This window comes from Nycticebus coucang, chromosome 12 (genome assembly GCF_027406575.1).
Source record: "Nycticebus coucang isolate mNycCou1 chromosome 12, mNycCou1.pri, whole genome shotgun sequence".
Classification (NCBI taxonomy): domain Eukaryota; kingdom Metazoa; phylum Chordata; class Mammalia; order Primates; family Lorisidae; genus Nycticebus; species Nycticebus coucang.
The window spans coordinates 83808179-83827522 of NC_069791.1; the positions used below are offsets into that span (position 1 = coordinate 83808179).

Genomic DNA, 19344 nt, shown 5'->3' on the forward strand with positions numbered 1-19344 from the left:
CTAAGATTACAGGTGTGAGCCCACACATGACTTCATTCAAAATATTTCTATTGGGATACTTAAAGAAGCTTTACCTACTGAATCTCATCCCTTGGACAAATCCATATCTGCACCAGGATCTGTTTTTGGCACTGGGGGCATAGTGAGCCCACTCCCCTCATGATGAAAGACATTAGGTAGAAATAAAATAACAGAGAAATTATAAAATAAATTATAAAATACTGTGGAAAACCATGAAGAGCAGATCAGGGTAAGGGAGATCCTGAGTGCAGGGCAGGATGGGGCTTGTGGAGGATCAGGGAAGTGCATCACAGGCACCAATGCTAGGAGGAGGCATGCGGTATTTACCGGAACAGCCACATGTCTGTGGGGTAGGAGCGGTTCAGGGGGTGTAGGTTGAGAGGAAACCTGAAGGGGCAGGTGGGCAGGTCACTGTAAGGCCCTTACTCTGAGGGAAATAGGGAGCCACTGAAGGATTCAGAGCAGGGGAGGAATGGATTTGACTTAGGTGCTAAGGGGAGGAGGCACAAGGGAGGGGAGGGTGCAGAGCCCAGTGAGGGGCTGCTGCAACTGTCCAGGTAACAGAAGGCAGCAGTGGAGGTGGGGATACAGTGTGGTCAGATTCTGGATAACCACTTAAGATAGTCAGCGGGATTCCCTGACAGACCACTGCGGGTGGGAGAGGCAGAGAAAAATCAAGGATGACTCTGAGGGTTTTGGTCTGAGAAGTGGGAGATGGAGTTGCTTTCAACCAAGCTGGGGAGGGCTATGGGTAGAGGGAAGGGAAGAGCTGGGTCTCAATTTGGGGCAAGTTGGGTTCAGATGTGAGCCTGGCATCAGAGCAGAGCTGTTGAGTAGGCCTGTGCATGCAAGAGTATGGAACTGGAGAGGGCAGTATGGGGTGGAAATGTGAATGTCACATAGGCAACTGAATTGGCTTGTTTCACAGTAGTATTAAAGAGTGGCGTTCACGTCAGACTATAATAGACTAACTGGGACTTTGCAGGTGTTACCTCTTGAGGGTTCTGTATACACATGTAACCTGGTGCAAGGATTACAGAGAAACAGCCTCCTTCCATCTTCATGACCTCAGTAAACCATCAGCTATTGATTATTAAAGATCACTGTAGAAGCACTTGACTTTCCTGCCCTGCTCCTGCTAGCATGTTGCATCTGAATGTTCAGATAGTAACACTGAGAATGGCGAGGGCAGGAGAGGGCAGGAGACACACAGAGGCTCTGTTGGGCTGGCTTCCAGGACAGCCAGCCACAGAGCTGCTGGGACTGTGGGTTTTTATGGGAACACCAGGCTGTAATAAAATGAGGGAATACCAGCTTTTGCAGGCACCCAGGAATGGGGCTGAGAATACAAATGCCCCATGGACAGAGGCAGGCACCCTGAGTGACACTGACGGCCCGGAGCTGAGTGCTACTGCATGAGGACACACCCCAGCTCTAGCCTGCCAAACCTCACCATACAGGACTATGTTTCTAGTATTGCTAAATGCTTTCTACTGCATAAGCAAAGCTAGAGTCTTAAATTTATGTGAAATTTTTAAAATCTTGTTTAAAAATTTTTTTAATTTTGTTTTTGACTTACTGCAGTTTCTAAGAACTGCTGTGAGAGGCAAAAGAACTCCAGGGCGGCTCTAATATAGGCCAGGGCCTTGCCAAACTGCTCCCTAAGAGGGTCAAGGGCACCCAAAGGAAACTTCATAGCCCCTGTGGATGAATGACCTACATGATAAACATCAACTGGGACCCTTTCTGACTTTGATGTACTGTCTCTTGTCACCACTGCAACTCCAGGGGACAGGAAAGTAAGGAGCTGCTGGAAATGCAGCCCAGGCATTCTGCTCACCCCCTGGAGCCTGCTTTGTCTTCCTTGTTGCCTTTCTCATCAGTTACTTGGCCTGCTCTGCCACTGGAGGGAGGAGAAGGTCAAACAAACATGGGTGAAGAACATAAGGCTTGGAAGGAACTCTGCTCCCTAAGTTATGGTGGGGGATCTTACTGTGATGGAAACATGGGTGAGGGGCAAAGGTAGGGAGGACCACAGGGATCTTCCTCACTCCTGGCAAAAAGGATCAGGTCCCTGAAATAGTTGGTAGGACAGGACCAAAGGAGTGAAGGAAGCTGAAGAATGGTCTTGAGCTGCACTGGAGCTGAAGCATGGACACATCCTGGCTCCTGACACAGAAATGCATCACTGGCAAGGCCAAAGGCGCTTCATTACACAGGCATGCGACCTGCACAGTATTGGGCGAGATGCTGCTCTGGGCACAGAGGTACAGCAGTGGATGGAACAGATACACTCCTGCCCTTACAGACCTCACAGTCACATGGACAGGCTTGTGAACAGGGTAGAAACATGGCGGGAGGGGATACAGCTGTCACTTGAAAAGCATAGTCAGGGAAGAGGACATCTGACTGGAGGCCCAAAGGCAGTGAGCCCATGAACATCCAAATGTGGTGGCTATTCCAGGCCAAGGTAATAGCAAGTGCTACGGCCCTGAGATGGGCAGAGCTTGGCCCACTGCAGAGTGGCAAGGGAAGTGGAGAAGGTGGGGGTCTGTCCTCACGGAGCTCAAGGCTACAGACCCCTACAGGCCTCAGCTACTTCATGAAGTCACACCCATCTTATGTGCTGTCATATTCCTGGCACTTAGCATCATAATTTTTGTCGAATGAATGGATGAAAAATGACTTCAATCCCAAACCTCGTAAATCTCAGTATTTGTCAATCTCACTAAAGCATATGGTTTTCTCTATCACCTGCAGTAAATCACAGCTGAAAAACTCAAGCCCTCTTCAGGCCCTATAGACAATTCTATAAATAAGGGACCAAGATCATGTGTAGCACCCTGACATTTGGGGTGCAAATAACAGTGTTGGTAGACGGCTCGGGCAGCACCTGAAATTTACAAGTTCCTTCGCCGTTTCCCACATAGAGCACTTACAAAATCTGTCTAAAAAGAGCTGTGTGTTGACCCTTATCTTTTTACAGGCAATATGTGGGCAAGAGGTTCTTCCTCCTGGGCCTCACTAGTCTGAAGCTGGGGCAGAACAGTGACCCTGATGCAGCTAGGGAGCCCCCTATCCATGGCCCATGAGCAGGTGAGATGCTCTGCATTGGCCGCTGCAACCCTGAGCTCACTTCTTCTTGCAAAAGGATATTCATGAAGTCATTTTCTTCCAGCAGGGACCAGTTTTATCTGCACAAACCTTTTGTCCCTGAGCATCTTTCATTTGGGAGGAAATGCTCCTCTAGCAAAGCGATCACCGGGCACTGTGTGTGCCCTTTGAGTCATATTATGCTAAGAAGATGCTTTTAAAAATTAAATCACACGCTCTCCAAGTGAAGGTCAACTCCACAGCTCCGCTATCAGAGCTTGCCCCACCATGGCTTCCCAGCACCAACCGAAGCTGGTGCCCAAGTTCTTCCAAGTCACTACTCTGCTGTTCATTTCCTCACACCATGCGAGGTAACCACCTTTTAACTCTTTTTGATGCTCACATCGGTCACTTGGGCGAACGCCGGTCTGAACACCACACAAAGGTGGATTTATTCTCATCACAGATCTAGAGAATAGTAGATTGACTCACACAATAAATTGCTGCCACTGGCAAAAGCCCAATTGCACATTTTAATTTATCCCAAAATGCTCTTTTCTGGTTGAGAACCATCCCTCTTCCGATAACTTCACTTTCTTTTTGCTTCACCAGAGCTTGGCTTTCCTCTTTCTTCCAGAAAAACAAAAAGCGCATCAATTCAGGAGATTTACCATGAATGCAACACATGTCACAAAGAAGACGTGAGGCCTTGAGGTTGTCGGTTGGCTCACCAGCCGGGTGACTTGATCCCATCTGCCAGCTGTGCCTCAAAAAGCTTAAATTCAGAGTCTCTCCAAATTACCCTTACTATATGCAAGGGGGCTTAGAGGTCACCGAGGAACACACTGAAATGGTGGGTCTATTACAGCAATCATAAACTGGCACCCTGCATGCATAGCCTGCCTATGGATCTGTGTTGTGTAACTTTTACTCTTTTAGAAAAATTGGAAGTAGATGCCAGCTTTCAAAAAAGAGGAAATCCACCTGAAAATTGGGATTCCTGGCATCTCTTGAAAAGTATACCATCTGGCAACTCTGGACCAGAATTCATAGTATGTGGCATACATTGGGTGGAGCTAGGTGGTGGCAACCCCTTTGGATAGGGACAGAAGTCACATGCCTGGTAGACCTGGAAACTGTACACTATATATGGCAAAAGGTCCAGGGAAACAGCAGATTTAGCTCGGTTTTGTCGTGAGAGATCCACACCAGCCTTAAAAATCCAAGGGGGAGGTGGAGAAGGGGATGTGCACTCTGGTACAGTGACCTGTATTTGAGGACTCCAAAGCCTCCAAGCATTTCAAGGTGTCCCAGCATCCTCAGGCAACCTGCTTCCCATAGCACAGGAGATCACAGAACGTGGCTATAAATTCCTCCCATCCTGGTATGTGGATGGCTTTGCAGTGTGATTTTTTTCATCATTTCCCATCAAGAGAAAGTCTATTTCTCTAGCTAGGCTTGGCCTAGTGACTCTCTTGGCTAACAGGATATTAGCAATCATGACCAAGCAGTCTTTTAAAAGCACCCACATGATGGGGCTTGTGCTCTCTTGCTGCCCTGAGACCACCAGTGCTGGATAATAAGACCACACAGAGCTGAGATGAGCTGTCCCAGTCAAGGTCCTCAGGACAAATTAAACTACCAGACATGTGAGTGAGGCTGTCGTAGAGTCCTAGGCCATCTGGCCCAGCCACCTGCTAGCTCACTATAGAACTGCCCAGTCCACCTGAAGGCTTATGAGCAATAATAATAAAGTTGCTGTTTTAAGCCACTACACTTTTGGTGGATTGTCAGGCAGTAATAACCAGCTAGCACTTCTGGCTTCTCAAGGCCTATGATCCTGTCACCGTTAAAACTTCTTCTGGGGCCTCTTCATGGCAGGTGCTGTATGTAACCCTAACACTTAGGCTGCTGCTGCTGTCTCTCCTTGAGCCCAGCAATGCATGGGATTTTTAAGGGAGGCAATCAAAGACCCCAGACTAAATGACTTCTACTCCTTCCTCTATGTTACAGTCTGTTACTCTACACTCTACTTCTGAAGAATCTGTAGCAAAATTTCCCACGTGGTTGATCTTTATAGAAATGAACAGCAGATTTTGGTCTCTTCAGAGCGATGATTTTCACAGCACCAGAGTTTCCTTTGGGGAACCACCTTGCCTCACTCCCTCAGTCTTTTGGGTGAAAATGACCCTACCTCTGGCCCAGCCTGGTTGATGAGGGAACTACTTCTTCCTGACCATAGAGAATGGAGATTAGATCAGGAAAGAGCTGGTTCTTGGATTCACATTGGAACTAGGAAAGCAACAGTCTTTCTCCTGGGGTTGCAAAGCAGGTTGAAGGGAGCCTGGAGCCACTGGGAACCATCTCTGGGCCACATAGGTAACAACTGCCTGACGGTGACTAGAGATGTGGTTTCAAAGTGTGGTCCATGGACAACATCAGAATCATTTGGGAACTTGTTAGGAATTAAAATGTTTATGTTCCACCACAGATCCAGTAAATCCCAAATTCTGGGCTGAGTTCCAATAATCTCAGCCTGTCCAAGTTTTTATTGTTTGTTTGTTTGCGATAGAATCTCATTCTTGCCCTGGATAAAGTGCTGTGGCATCATAGCTCACAGCAACCTCAAACTCTTGGGCTCTAGCTGTCCTCTTGCCTCAGCCTCCTGAATAGCGGGGACTACAGATGCCTGCCACAATGCCTAGCTAATTTTCTATTTTTAGTAGAGACAGGGTCTTGCTCTTGCTCAGCTGGTTCTAACTCCTGAGCTTAAGCAATCCACCTGCCTCGGGCTCCCAGAGTGCTAGGATTACAGGCATGAGCCACCATGCCCAGCTCAACAATCTGTGTTTTAATTGGCTTTGTAAGTAATTCTGATGCATGTCCCAAGTTTGAGAACTTGGCCTAGAGCTAAGTGATGAAAGAGCTTCCTGTGACAGCATCTGAGCAGCAGAATCCTACCATGCCGGGGACCAAGTCTACAACCCTGGAATTTCCAGGTCTGTGGCAACACATTTTCATTTGTTGTTTAAGCCAATTTGGATTTCTGTCACTTGCTGTTAATGAACACTGACTAATATGAAGGTCTGGATTGCAGCGGAATAGCTTTTCTATTGTAGGTTCTCCTGACTCTCCTGACAGAAATGCTAACTACAAGGCTGTCAAGGTTCTCTAATTCACTCACGTTGAGGGGTGTTACTTTATTTCTGTGGATGGCAGCTTGTCTGGGAAAAGCAGTTCAGATATATCACTCCCCTGGAGCACTCTGACAACTTGGACAGTAAACTTTCTGCATTAAAGACTAATGTTATTTCACCCCCAAGAAGACAACAGTCTCTTAAAGGACATATAGTCTTTGGAAGGAGACTATATTAGTTTTTTCTTGAAGGGTTATAGAGGTTTATACATAGAGGCTGGAGTAACATAGGACATGAGGCCATTTCCTTAGGACAATTATAGTGATAGGAATGACGCTATTGAGTTGCATTATATGCACATTTAATTGACACGAATTCAATTTTATGGGCTTAGCCAAAGAAAAAGGGGCAAGGGGAGAAATAACTCTTCAAAGAGTGCAGGCAATAGGTTACACTTCTAGAATGGCAGACTAGCTCATTCAGTTCCATCTTTCCCTGGAACACAAATAGAAAAATTGGACCAATTATTATAAAATCTGCCTGAAGAGAGAAATGTTGGAAGGCACAAAGAGTAAGGAGGAATCACATGACCAAGAGAAGAAAGAAGAAAGAAACCCTGAGAGGTGAAGCCAACATGTGGGAGGTCTTTCTTCTCAAGGTGCTGCTGATTCTAAAGAGGCTACACTAACTGAGAAGCTGAGCCGAGCTTGTGACAGACTAAAGTGCTACAGTCTGAGGGAAAATTGGAAGTAGCCAGGAGTGAAGGGCACAGAAAGGTTAACCATATGGGAAAATCCAAATCACTACTGGCTGTATAAAATAATAATAACAACAATGTGGGGCCTTGGTGTGTGTCACACTTTATGGGGGCAAGACATGATTGCAAGAGGGACTTTACCTAACAATTGCAATCAGTGTAACCTGGCTTATTATACCCTCAATGAATCCCCAACAATAAAAAAAAAAATTAAAAAAAAAATAATAATAACAACAATGTCTAGTGGGGTTTAAAGCCTAGAGAGACTTAAAATGCATTTAAGTTGGGAGGGGAATAAATGGAGTTATGGAGTTGTAAGGTACTTCTACTGAATGAGAAATGGTAAACTTGCTAATTTAAAGTAAACTCTAATAAGTCAAGAATGCATGTTGTAATCTCTTGTAATGACTAGAAGAATAATAAAAGAATATACAACTAACAAGCTAATAAAGAGGAAAAGAGAAGAATACACAAAGTAATCAGTTCAAAAGAAGGCAAGAAAGGAGAGAAAGAAGAACATAAAACAAGCGGAACAAATAAAAAGCAAACAAGATGGTGGATTTAAACTCAAATATATCAGCAATTACATTAAACATAAATGGACTAAATGTTCCCATTAAAACACACAGATTGTTAGAGGATAATAATAAAAACCAATTACATACTGCATACAAGAAAAAAACCTTAATATAAAGATACAGAAAGTTTGGAAGTAAATTGATGAAAAAATAAATAACCAAAAGAAAGCTGAAGTATCTCTGTATCAAAGACTTTAAGGCAAAAAGCATTACTAGAGCAAAAGAAAAACAATATGTGATAATAAAAGGTTCAATTCACTAAGAAGATATATAAAGTCTAATTTTACAGGTATCAAAGAAGACAGCCCTACCAATACAGAGTAAAACATGTAAGCAGCCCACTCTTTCAGGAAGTCTCAGGTTCCATGTGCCTCTGGTAATGTAAATATTCCAGCACCCTCAGCATGATGCCAGTGTTTAAAAACACACATTTTTCTTAAAACTCTACACAAGGCCAACTGTTTTATCTGGGGATTATCCAAAAAGCCATGATTTTTCCTACACAGGAAGAGAGATTGACTGTCTTAGGCTTGCCGAGAGATGACATATCTGTATGAGGTCATTTATATTAAGCCATATGTGCTGCATTTAATCATCAATAAGAGGGATTCCTAAGAGTAGCTTTGGCCTCCTGCACTTTTTGAGCCTAATATTGGGTAAGGTGTGGCTCTACTGTAATCTCATTTCAGTGTGAAGGTAGTGACATGCTGGGGTTTTCAACTTTCCTCTTAGCCACAGAACTCTGTCTTCAAATTTGACTTATGTAGGAGACAAGTATATTTCCTAGATAAAGGCTGAGACTCAAACCTGTATTCTGCTACTCTAACAGTGTCCTCTTTAAGAATATTGACGGACCATTGTTTTTACATTTTCCACCAATATTGATGGAAATTGTAAGAACCAAATACCAGAACAACTGGTAACCTACTTTTTATCAGATAGACTCAGACATGTATTTTTTATATGAATGCATGCTTCTTTGCCTTGATGGCCAGGAATCTCAGAGTCATAAGAGTAACTACATTAGGCATTCATTTGTTTACCTCCTGGTTTCATCTTCTTTTCACATTCTTGTTTTTTCTTCACTCTCTTCTCCTCACGTATTTTTTATGGTCTTGTACTACACACTATATATCATTTGTTAGACCATGTCAGAACTCATTGGGGAAAGGCAGATTATAGATTAATTAAATGAAGCCCTATTTATCAAAGTGTTGTCCATAAAAGTGTGTGTTATGGGTTGAATTGTGTCCCTTAGAAAGATGTTGAAGTCTTTTTTTAATTAAATCATAACTGTGTATATTAATGCATTTATGGGGTACAATGTGCTGATTTTATATACAATTTGGAATGTTTACACCAAACTGGTTAACATAGCCTTCACCTCACTTACTTAATTGTTGTGTTAAGACATTTATAATCTACTCTTAATAGATTTGACATGTACCCTTGTAAGATGTTGAAGTCTTAACTAGTGGCTATGAGTATGATCTTGTTTGGAAATAGGGTCTTGGTAAATGATTAAGTTAAGAGGCGGTCATTATGGTGGACCTTAATCTGTCTTTCTAAAAATGGCTAATTTGGGCATAGGGACAGATATGCACATAAGGAGAATGTCATGTACAGACTGGAATTATGCTGCCACAAGCTAAGGAACTACCAGAAACTAGGAAAGAGGACTGGAAAGACCTTTCCCTAGTGTCTGTCAACTTTTTGATCTTGGACTTCTAGCCTTGAGAACTGTGAGGTAATACATTTCCATTGTTTAAGCCACTCAGATGGTGGTACTTTGTTATGGCAGCCCTAGCAAACTAATACAGTATACCAGATGATTTTAGTCGATACATGGCTTAATTTTTAAAAACATCAATATATTTATGTTAATGAGCATTAGAAAAAATATAACAAGTGACTCAAACCTGTTATTTTTAGGCATGTTATTCCTTAGGACCAGGGTGACATAGGTATTTTTTAAAGAAAATAATAGTGGGCCAGGCATGGTGGCTCATGCCTGTAATCCTACCATTCTGGGAGATGGAGGTGGGTGGATAGCTTGAGCTCAGGAGTTCAAGACCAGCCTGAGCAAGAGCCAGACATCTCTATTAAAGCATCACAAGAATGGAGAAGCATGAATCCTATGTACTCAATTTTGATATGAGGACAATTAATGACAATTATGGTTATGGGAGGGGAACAGAAAGAGGGAAGGAGGGAGAGGAGTGGGGCCTTGGTGTGTGTCACACTTTATGGGGGTAAGACATGATTGCAAGAGGGACTTTACCTAACAATTGCAATCAATGTAACCTGGCTTATTGTACCCTCAATGAATCCCCAACAATAAAAAAAAAAAAAACAACAATAGGAAAACTAGCAGGGCGTTGGTTGTGGCAGGTGCCTGTAGCCCCAGCCAGGAGAAGGAGAGGCTGAGGCAGGAGAATCTCTTGAGCCCAAGAGTTTGAGGTTGCTGTGAGCTGAGCTAATACCACAGCACTCTATCCAGGGTGACAGAGAGACTGCGTCTCAAAAAAAAAAGAAAAGAAAAGAAAGAAAATAAAATAATAGTTTAGCTAGCACCTGAAGGGGCTGAATAGTGAGTAGTTAAGAGCAGAGATTCTGTTGCCTCCTGATAAATAATGGAAGGAAAAAAAGAGTAGAAATTCTGCCTCCTTCTCAAATACTGGCTTCACCACTTATAGGCTGTGTGACCTTGGACAGATTCCTTAACCTCTCTGTGCCCCAGTTTCCTCAGCACAATAATGCTGAGGATGATCAAACATAAGATTAAATGTGTGGTGCTACACACTGCTCAGAAGCTAGTTCTGTGCTTTGTAAGTGTTGCCTCTTACTTTTATTACTCAGATAATGGAAAAAATAGTGATCACAGCACATCATGAAAGAAGGAAGTTCCAGTTAGCTCAGGAGGGTAGCTGGGAAAGGTACAGGGTCAGCACTGTGCTGCTCCCATCCTTCTGGGGGCTCTGAGAGATTTTGTGCAGTGGCACACTACCCTGGGTTTCATTTGTTTAACAACCACTTTTGGAGGAACTTCTGAAAAAACATTTTAATTTCCTTATATAGAGTGAAGACAGCACCAGCAGGAGAGGCTGGAGATCTGTCAGCTCAAGTAGCAGTCAGTGAGGCTGCTGCAGAAGATGTAAAAGAAACAATGTCGCCCCATCGTTACCTGCTGTGGGAGCTCCACCGCTGACCCTGGCTGCCATCTGGTCCCACAGCTCCTTCTCCCCCTCTCTTCCCCAGCTCCCATCTGACCAGAGCTGGGAGAGCCCTAATTTGCCAGATTTTTCTGACGTCTTACATGTTGTATCCTTTTCTTGACTCCTATAGATCATTTCTCCATTATCTATTTCTCACCTTGAGGTGAGAAAGGTGACACCTTGGTGACCTTACCAGCTGCAGGGACCATGACATGCCAGCAGTGGTCGCCTCCCACCTCTGTCTCCCTTGGGTCCTAGGCAGGCCTCTTTCCTGACTCTGGGATTTACCAAAAAGTCCCCAGGAACCAGCTTGGTGCTGACTTTGCCCCCATCAGATTCTGGCTCCTCATGCCAGGATGCTCTGTTTGTCCACAGCAGTTCCTGGGTTACTCCTGACTGCAACAGGAAGCAGATCAGGACCTGCCACAGGGGTCTCAGCACTGTGTGGCTTATGCATGCACAGATCCCAGCTCTGGGGACCTGGGTTGCCTGAGTTTCCTTGCTAGTGACACAGACTCAGGTCCTACCCCAGTGCTTTAGACAGTTTTCTGTTGTTTTTAACAAAATTCTTGAAACCAGGTAATGTATAAGGAAAAATAAATTTATTTCTTATGGTTATGGAGGCTGAGAAGTCCAAGATCGAGGGCCTACATCTGGGGAGGGCCTCCTTCTTGGTGGTGCTGGGCATCGCATGGAGAGGGGGCTGAGCATACTAGCTCACATGTCTCTTCTTACAAAGCCACCAGTCTCATTCCTGTGATAACCCATCAACCCATTAATCCATGAATGGATTAACTCATTAACAAGGGCAGAGCTTACATGATCCAATCACCCCTTAAAGGCCTCACCTCTCTCTCTCTCTGTGTGTCCTGAGTAGAGTGCCATAGCATCACAGCTCACAGCAACCTCAAACTCTTGGACTCAGCAATCCCCTTGCCTCAACCTCCTGAGTAGTTGGGACTACAGGTGCCTGCCACAATGCTTGGCTAGTTTTCCTATTTTTAGTAGAGACCAGGTCTCATTTTTGCTCAGGCTGGTCTCTAACTCCAAGCTTAGGCAACCCCCTGGCCTCAGCCTTCCAGAGCGCTAGTATTACAGGTATGAGCCACTGTACCTGGCTTTTTTTGTGTTTTTGAGGCAGAATCTCACTCTGTTGCCCAGATTAGAGTGTAGTGGCATCAGCCTAGCTTATAGCAACCTCAAACTCCTGGGCTTAAGAGATCCTCCTGCCTCAGCTTCCCAAATAGCCAAGACTACAGGTGTCTACCACCACTCCCAGCTAACTTTTCTATTTTTAGTAGAGAAGGGTGTCTCACTCATTCTCAGGCTTGTCTCAAACTCCTGACCTTAAGCAATCCTCCTGCCTCAGCCTCCCAGAGTGTCAGAATTACAGGCATGAGCCACTGCACCTGGCTGAAGCCTCACCTCTCAATCCTGCCACCTGGAGATTAAATTTTAACCTGAGTTTTGGAGGGAACAAATATTTAAGTAATAGCGCCTAGCTTGTCTAAGTAATAGCGCCTAGCCATGTGACAAGCCAGGGTCCCCTTCACTGCAGGATCCCCCCATCCAGGTTTTTACTCTAGATCAGTGTAACCTTCCTAATGCCACAGCCCTTTAATACAGTTCCTGTGGGTCACGACTCACAGTTCGAGAATTGCTGCTCTAGATTGTTCAGGGTAAAGAGTCACACCTAGTCTTTTACCTACAACCCGACTCCTCAATAAGCCAATTCACTGTCTAAATCCATCCACTGGTAACATTCAGAGACTGAGGCACCACCCTCTCCACCCTGAACGACCTGGCTTCCTCACTGGTCACCTGTGTCCACCCTGGCTCCCAAAAGACAAGGTTCCTTGTGCCAGCCCCTGATACTAAGCCTCAGCTGCCACTTTCCAGCCTATTGCCACTTTCCAGCTGTGTGAATCACCTGCTCTATGCCTTGGAGAACCTACCTCGAAGGAAAGCTACAAGGATTATGGGAGATGATAAACATAAAAGCTTATAAACGGTGGCTAGCTCATGGTAAGTGCTCAATAAATGTAACTCTCATTTCATTAAAAGAGTCTTTCACCATAAACTCTTTTGTACCTTTAGAATCTTATACTATTTGCATGTATTATTACCCATATAAAGTAAGCAAATTAATTTGAAAATAAAACAAAAGAAATGTTCAAGTATAAGCACATCTCAGTTGTAGAATCAGAAAGCAACTGTTATGTTTAATTTTATGTATCAACTTGACTGAGCCACAGGGATCCTAGATATTTGGTCAAATATCATTCTGAGTTTCTAAAAGGGCATTTTGAGATAAGATTAACATATTAATCAGTTGAGTAAAGCAGATTGTCCTCCACAAGTGAGTGGGCCTTATCTAATTAGTCGAAGGCCTGAATAGAATAAAAGGATCAACTCTCTCTCAAGTAAGAGAGATTTCTCCCTTGCAGACTGCCTTTGAACTTCATCTGATGGCCTTTGAACTGGAACATCAGCTCCTCCTGGGTCTCTACCCTGCTGACACACCCTGTAGATTGGACTTGCCAGCCTCTATAATTTTGTGAGCCAATTCCTTATAATAATCTCTCTTTATATATACATACCCTCTTGATTCTGTTTCTCTGGAGAACCCTTACACATTTGCTAAAGGTCAGCTCAGCCCTTGGCGAGGAAAGGTAATGGAGCAAGGCCTCCCATCACAGCACCCCTGGAGAATGACCCGGCCCTGCTCTCCTGCTCAAGAGCCCCAGAATTCTTACTGGAGCAAGTCCTCTCCTGGTCCGGGAACACAGCAGGGGGCTGGGGATTCAGGTTTGGCTCAGATTTGCTGGGAATGAAGACCTCAGCATTGTCCTTCCGCTTTGCAGACAAATTCCTTTCTCTTTTATTACCTACAGGAAATCAATTGTTTATATGTCAGATATCGAGCACAAGCAGGGTTGGAGCATTCTGTTCAGGCATTTGTTTATTATTATTCCTTCACTTAGTCATTCAAGAAATATTTATGGAACTACTCGGTGTCCTTGCTAGTTTGGGATTAGAGATGTGAATAATGCAGACAACAAAACAAGTTTGCCGAGAGACGCGGTGTGCCCAGCACATTTTGGTAAATAAATGAAATATTCTTGGATACCCACAGGTTTTCCAATTTTAACACTTACGAATGGGGTCAAGTCTCACGATCAATGGGGTGAGACATGCCACATCAAGCAGTGGTGCCACTGAGGCCATCCTGGAGTCCAGGGAGCACAGTAAAACACGATCACCACCTTCACGGAGCTCACAACTGAGTTGAAGAAATGGACAGTTAAGTGAATGAGAGAGCAGGGCTCAGACAGAAGAAAGGCCTGGTCCCAGGGTCTCTGAGGAACATATGTTGTGGAGGACATGGCTGGCAGGTGTGCGGGGAGCCAATGGTGAAGAGGGTCCTTATGGATGACTAGGCTATTACCAGGGTCATTATGGTGGGGCATTCCAGATGTGCGGAATGGTGTATGCAAGTTTGGTGAGGGCTAGAAGGCTGGGCCGGTGAGTGGCCCCGGACAAGGAGTAGTCCGAGGGCCACACTGCAGAGTCTGACTTTCCCCTCAGGTCAGTGTTTCCAAAGTGGGGCACCTGGAGCACTTGGGGACAGGGGATGATTCTAGATGCTAGGTGGGTAAATGGTTTTTAAGCAATTATATAACCTAAAGTGTAAGGAAAAAAATAGGGAACTGGCATGTCAAACCCTCGATTTCATAAATATTATTGCTTAGAAGAACCCTAGAGTTATGAAAGAAAGAAAAAGGGAGAGAGAAAGAGGGAGGAAGGAGGACAGAAACAGAGGGAAAGAGGAAAGGAAGGGAACATAAGTGACTAGTTTACATAAGTTAAAAAATAGTACGGGTGGTTTTGTGGATATGGCAAAAACTGGGAAGGAGGTTTACAAATGGGTCAAGTTTGGGGAAAGTGGCTCCAGGGCTCAGAGCCAGCAGAGGTCTGTGAGCACCAGGACTCACTGTGGCCCTTTGTGCTTGTAGCTCCCTGCACCTGAAAGGCAGTGCCTATGGCCGGGTCCTGCTGTCATTCCTGTCCCACCTGCAACACCTCCTCCTCTGAAAAGGCTTCTCTGACCACTCTAGATAAGGTGGCCCCCACTCTCACAGCCCCAGAGTCCCATCTTAGCATCTTCACAGCCTTTAAGTCTGTCAAGTGCCAGTCTCTCCTCTGAATTCCTAAATTCACCCAAGAACTGGGCCTCCCTTTGCCAGGTAATGGGAAGATCACTTCTGCCTTTCTCTCTGCTGCACACTCCCTGTCCTGCGCTCCCGATACGATAGAGCAGATGGGACCAGAAAGCAGATGGGATCAGAGAGCACAGGGGCATGAAGCCACAGAGGCTGAATCCACCCCTCCCTGCTTCCCTTCTCCTTCCTGTGGGGGGAGTAGGGTGACCTCTGGGCACACAGTCCCCTTCCACTGGCCAACACCTGGGGTGGGGCCTACCTGCTTCAGAGCGGCAATGCTGAGTGCCACTACCCTGCTCTTACCAGGTATGAAGGGAGCAGTGGCTTTCTTCCTCTCAGAGTCCCACACCCATCTCTCACCTGTTTCCCAACTTTGGTGGGGAAATGAGGGGATTACCTATTGGTTCCCCAAAATTACAAAGCCCAACTATCACTTTGTAACTTTCCCTGGTTTATTTATTTATTTAGCCTACTGGTTAAAAGCTCAGACTCTGGTCTCAAAGACAGCTGGAGTTCTGCCCCTTCCTAACTGTGTGACCTTGGGAAAGTTTCTTGACCAGTCTGTGCCTCAGTTTCGCCATCTGTAAAACCAGTACTAGGGCAGTATTTTCCTTGGTGTTGTGGTGCCTCTTCCATGAGGGAGTCTCAGTAAGTTCCCCTTGGAATAGTGCTTGGCAAACGCTAACCAAAACTTAATAAACATTGGCAATTATTATCATATAGTCATAATGAGGTTTTGGTCAGTAAAGGACCACATATGTGAGAGTGGTCCCATAAGATTATAGTGCCATGTTTTCATTGTACTTTTCCTATGTTCAGATATGCTAGACACCCAAATGCTTACTGTATTCAGTGCAGTAACACACTGCACAGGTTTGTAGCCGAGGAGCAAAGCAGGCTCTACCATGTAGGTTTGTATATATAAGTATACTCTATGATGTCCACGCAATGACAAAATTGCCTCATGACACATTTCTTGTATCATATTCCCACTGCTGGGCAATGCTTGACTGAACATGTATTCGTGTGCTTCTTGTCTGTGCTCCCAGCCAGAATGTGGTGCCACAGGAGTCTGGGCCTGTCTTGTGCCAGCACAGTGCTTGGGGTGTGACAGGTGCATTGGCCATGACAGGTGCCTGGTGAATGAATGAATGATCAGCAGGTATGTCTTTTCAGGTCACTGTTGGCTGTTCTTGAGTAAAGGCTCAGAATTAGTTTGGAAATCCAGTCCCATGAGACTGTACAACAGGCCCCTGTCTGCTCTTCTGAGTGGGAGCCTATTTCCTGCAGGGCTAAAGAAGGCTCAGATGAAAGGTGACAGAGCAGAGCAGGAGGCAGGCACAGCTTCCCCGGAGTCAGACAGTCTCTTGCTGTGGACAGCAGAGGCTTGTGGGGGGGCTGCCAAGCAATCTAATTGTAAAGAACATTAAGTATCAAGAAATTCAGATTTGGCCAGGTGCAGTGGCTCGTGGCTCATGTCTGTAATCCTAGCATGCTGGGAGGTGGAGGTGGGTGGATTGCTTGAGCTCAGGAGTTTGAGAGCAGCCTGAGTAAGAGCAAGACCCCTTCTCCACTAAAAATAGAAAAAATTATCCAGGCAGATAATTTTGTGGTGGGCACCTGTAGTCCCAGCTACTTGGGAGGCTGAGACAAGAGGATTGCTTGAGCCCAAGAGTTTGAGGTTGCTGTGAGCTATGATGACTCTAGGCACTCTACCCAGGGTGAGACTCTGTCTCAAAAAAAAGAAAAGAAAGAAAGAAATTCCTCTTCTCTCTTGGCTTTTTGCCCCAGTCTCACTCTCAAACTGTGCCTGGTGTCAACTGTTCTGTAGCTGAGGCCTTCACATCAAGAATGACTCTCATGTTCCCCCACCCTACTTTTTCCAGGGCCAGGACTTGGTCAAACTCTTTAGAGCCCTGTCCCTGCCTCACCATCTCTTCCTGCAGCCTTGCAGTCTGCAGTCCAGGGGCTCTCGCCCAGGAGGGAGCATTATTAGCATTAGCCCTGACCACCTGATGCTCTAGCAGGTGGCATAACACCTTCCATTAACTGACAGATTTCCCGAGTGGCTAGAAAGTGTGTGTATGCTGCATGCTGGGGAAGCAATGAGGGGAAGAGCTGGCCTGTGCCCTGGCAAAGGGACACAGGCTGGTGAGCAAGGACCGGGTGAGAGAAGGAAGAAAACTCTCTGCTCAGTGACAACAGCACCATGAGCACAGAAGCCTGACCCACACAGCCATAATAGGAGTGAGAAGATGGCATTCCAGAGGAAGCAACCTCTGAGCAGAATCTTGAAGGAACTGCAGGGAACCAGGCTTCAGGGGTCAGAGTGCAGAAGAAAGGGAATGTGGTCATCCAAGCAGAGGGGAGAGCCTGGGCAAGGGTTTAGAGGTGAGCGAGAACATGGTGACAGCATGTTTGATGGACAAATGCTGTCTTCTCTGGAGACATCAACTACTGGGTGTGTTTTCCAGGGCTGTCAGTTATGGGATGAATTGATCCCCCTCACTCAAACTTGTAGGTTTAAGTCCTAACCATCAGTACTCCTGGTGGGAAACGAGTCTTTAAAGAGGTAATTGAGGTAAAATGAGGTCAGATGAGTGGGTGCCCTTACAAGAAAAGGAGACTAGGACACAGACACACACAAGGGAAGATGAGGTGAAGACATGGGAAGAAGGTGGCATCTACAAGCCAGGGAGAGAACCCTCGGAAGAAACTGACTTTGGTTTTGAACTTCTAGCTTCAAAATGACGAGACTGTCAATGTCTGTAGCTTAGACCACCCAGGCTGTGGTACTTTGTTATGTCTGCCCTAGCAAACTACTACGTTGCCTGATTTCAAGTACTTCCTCATTTCTCTTTCCTTAGGTTCAGAAAAATGGTCTTGTCATAGCTGGCACACCTGGCTTTGAGGATGCACTTGGAATGGAGAGAGAGGTGCAGTCCCAACTAAGGATCAGGCGCAGGGACTATTGTAAGCAGGCCTACCTCCTACATCCTTACCTTTCCTCACTGTCTCTCACCAATTATTTTGCTCCCCTACTTTCCAGGCTCTTTTCTGAAAAACCTCCTCCAGCAGACAACTGCTGTTCTGCCTACCCAGCTTCCTTCCTCCTTCAGATTCACCTCAGTTTTCCTCTGGAAACCACCTTTACTGCATTACCAGTCCACATGACTGGGTGGTAATAACCACACCCCTTAGTTCTACTGGGTGAACCCGGCCAATCAGAGCCATGGTGATTAGATCAGAGCTAGCCTATGACCCAATGTGGGTTTGAGAGCCAAGTCTGGGCCTTTTGCTGGAGATTTTATTTTATTTATTTTTTTTTTTGTAGAGACAGAGTCTCACTTTATCACCCTCGGTAGAGTGCCGTGGCATCACACAGCTCACAGCAACCTCTAACTCTTGGGCTTAGGCGATTCTCTTGCCTCAGCCTCCAGAGCAGCTGGGACTACAGGCGCCCGCCACAACGCCCGGCTATTTTTTTGTTGCAGTTTGGCCGGGGCTGGGCTTGAACCCACCACCCTCGGCATATGGGGCCGGCGCCTTACTCACTGAGCCACAGGCGCCGCCCTGCTGGAGATTTTAAAAAAGAAAAATTCACCTTCTGGGCTCGGGGCCTGTAGCTCACTGAGTAGGGCACCTGCCACATATACTAAGGCTGGCGGGTTCCAGCCAGTTCCGTCCTGCTAAACAACGACAACCGCAACCAAAAAATAGCTGGGCATTGTGGCAGGCACTTGTAGTCCCAGCTACTTGGGAGACTGAGGCAAAAGAATCGCTTAAGCCTGAGAGTTTGAGGTTGCTGTGAGCTGTAATGCAACAGCACTCTACCCAGGGCAACATAGTGAGACCTGTCTCAAAAAAAAAAAAAAAAATTACTTTCTGATGGTGTTGCAAAGCCCATGTCTCATATGAGGGTAATTTTACCTCTATATGTTGAAGAGATTACCTAGGAATAGAACCAACACAAAGGAAAGCAGAGATGAGAGGGAGGAAAGATGAGGGAAGGGAAGAGGAGGAGAGTAAGGGGGGGGGACAGGGGAAGGGAAGTGGGGGAGACCTGCTATAGCTCTGGACTTTTCAGTTACTCAATTCAATAAATAGTCTCTTTTGCTTAAGCTACTCTGTATTAGCCAATTGGCACATAAATGATGCTGAACATCTTATAATGCACAGGACAGCCCCCAAACCTTGCCCAGACATTTACCATCTGGAATTTCAGAGTCATTTGAAAACCTTTGGAAGCCTCTGCCTCTTACAATCAACAGAGACCTGACTGATATACTTCCCTGGCCTGTGAAATTTTCTACCCAAAAC

General features: G+C 45.5%; 1 protein-coding gene across 9 annotated transcripts in view; it reads right to left on the minus strand.

The window, feature by feature from the left end:
• Positions 1-19344, minus strand: part of KATNIP (katanin interacting protein) — a 243581-nt gene that overhangs the window by 84871 nt on the left and 139366 nt on the right. For 8 of the 9 annotated variants that reach the window (XR_008373188.1, XM_053554667.1, XM_053554666.1 and 5 more), the window contains one exon: positions 13558-13689. The exons of the other annotated variant lie outside the window; for it this stretch is intronic. Coding sequence is in view for 7 of the 8 variants with exons in the window: in XM_053554667.1 (XP_053410642.1) it covers positions 13558-13689 (132 nt within the window). In the remaining variant the exon portion in view is untranslated. The remainder of the gene's footprint in view (positions 1-13557; positions 13690-19344) is intronic. 9 annotated transcript variants of the gene reach the window in all.